General features: G+C 38.4%; 1 protein-coding gene across 1 annotated transcript; it reads left to right on the top strand.

Annotated features, from left to right (window-relative positions):
* Positions 1-699: 699 nt before the first annotated feature.
* On the top strand, positions 700-1680 carry LOC131409041 (olfactory receptor 51G1-like). The gene has a single exon (XM_058546245.1). The coding sequence runs from the start codon at positions 700-702 to the stop codon at positions 1678-1680; it is 981 nt and encodes a 326-aa protein (XP_058402228.1).
* Positions 1681-2357: the final 677 nt, after the last annotated feature.

Below are 2357 nucleotides of genomic sequence, written 5' to 3'. Positions count from 1 at the left end.
TTGTGGACTTCTATTTCACATTTAAACCATGGTGAGGGCTCATTTATCTACTTCTTTAATTGCTAACCACTCTCACAGCATATACAAGGTTTTTTGAAGTATGCATTCACACCCGTGACATGACTTGATTAATCTTGTGGGTTTTCTCTACTGGATGAAACTAACTCTATGTATTTATTGCCTATGCTGTTTCTGACATTCATTCTAAAATGTTTCTACCAAGTTTCCTTGTCATAGGAAAATGAATGCTTAACATTGAGAGGTCAGAGTCTTGGAAAATATTCTTACTTAACATCATACACAAAAATAAATGGCAAGAAAATGATGAATCTAAAAGTACATAGAAACAAACCAAACTATCCAAATAGTAATAGAAAACACAGCAGAATATGTTATAAACTTAGGGGAGGGAAGAGCATCCTATGAAGGACTCAAAATCCAGAATCAATAGAGTAAAAGATTGGCAGATAACTACATAATAACCATAAACCATTTTAAGGATTAAACAGTTTAATAAATATATTAAAAGAAGTGGTGGCTTTGGATGATTTGTCAAAGTCATTTTCCAAATTGTATAGATAATGTCCCTACAAAACAGTAAGAGTTAAGAAAAAACCTAATAGAGAAACATGAATTGCTCTCTTCTTAATATTGTGTATTTTTCTTCATTCTAGGAGTCCACGTTTTTAAAGTAAGAAAATGGCTACTTGGGATAGCCTCAAGACAGGCTCTAATTCCAGTACTGGACACTCTGCTTCATTCTACCTCACTGGAATTCCTGGCTACGAGAATGTTCATCACTTTATTTCCATCCCACTTTGTGTGTTCTACCTGATCGGAATAGTGGGTAACAGCACAATTCTTCACATCATCCACATGGACAAGAGTCTCCATGAGCCCATGTACTATCTCCTGGCTATGCTGTCTCTCACTGACATAGGCATGTCCATCTCCACACTGCCCACTGTACTAAAAATCTTCTGGTTTGATGCTCGGGAGATTGAGGTGAATGCTTGTGTAGCCCAAATGTATTTTATCCATACTTTTTCTCTGATGGAGTCAGCTGTGCTCCTAGCCATGGCTTTTGACAGGTATGTTGCCATTTGCAATCCTTTGAGATATTCCAGCAAACTTACCCCACAATGCATTGTCTATATAGAGGTCTTCATTGTAATCAGATGCTCCATTGTTACCCCTGTCGTTCTTGCTCGTATTCCCACATTTTCCTTCTGTCACTCCCATGTTCTCTCCTACTCTTTCTGCTTGCATCAAGATGTCATTCGGTTGGCCTGTGCTGACATCTCGTTCAACATTGTATATGGCTTTTTTGTTGTTGCGTTTTATTGGGGTGTAGATTCTCTAGGAGTCTTTTTATCTTATGCTTTTATCCTCCACGCTGTGCTAGGCATTTCATCCCAGGGAGGAAAGCTCAAAGCCCTCAATACGTGTGTCTCACACATTTGTGCAGTGCTCATTCTGTATGTGCCAATGATAGGGCTCTCCTTAGTGCATCGCTTTGCAAAACACTCCTCCGCCATTATCCACATAACCATGGCTAATGTTTACTTGTTAGTTCCACCAGTGCTCAACCCAATTATTTATAGCATCAAGACAAAGCAGATTCGCCAAGGCTTCCTAAGGATATTATCACCCAACAGGATTGGGCTTGCTCACACTTAGAAGGTATAAGATTCCTTATTGTTTTGACCTTTGCATCAATTTTCTTAATCTTGAAGACAACCTGTTTAGAACTTCTTTGACACATTTGGTGCATAATAATTCCATGATAGTTTATAAATCGCTTCAAGAAAAATTTTGCAATTTTTTCTATCCTTATTTCCTAGCTTTGAAGTACCTCAAAATCCTGGTGCTAGGAGGTTTAGTAAGAAGAAATTTATTTCATTCAGATAATTTATGGAGACATTTTCCATTCAGGTTTGAAAAGAAGATCAATTTTCCATGTTAAAAATAAGAGTCAGAGAGGCTGGCCCGGTGGCGTAGTGGTTAAGTGTGGGCACTTTGCTTCGGTGGCCTGCAGTTCACAGGTTCAAATCATTGGCACGCACGGAAGCACCACTTGTCAAGCCATGCTGTGACGGCGTCCCATATAAAGTAGAGGAAGATGGGCATGGATGTTAGCCAAGGACCAATCTTCCTCAGCAAAAAAAGGAGGATTGGCATTGGATCTTAAGTCAGGGCTAATCTTCCTCACCAAAAAAAAAAAAAAGTAAAAATAAGAGTTAGAGAAGTTAACTTACTATTCAAAGATAACAGAGCTAATATGTAGCTAAGTTGGCATTGGTAACTAGCTATATTTTTTTCTCCAGTGAGGTAAAGTAGACCTCATTCTCTAGACT

Source organism: Diceros bicornis, chromosome 7, assembly GCF_020826845.1.
Source record: "Diceros bicornis minor isolate mBicDic1 chromosome 7, mDicBic1.mat.cur, whole genome shotgun sequence".
Classification (NCBI taxonomy): Eukaryota; Metazoa; Chordata; class Mammalia; order Perissodactyla; family Rhinocerotidae; genus Diceros; species Diceros bicornis.
Note: the sequence above shows the minus strand (reverse complement) of the source record. Positions and strands in the feature narration are given on the sequence as shown.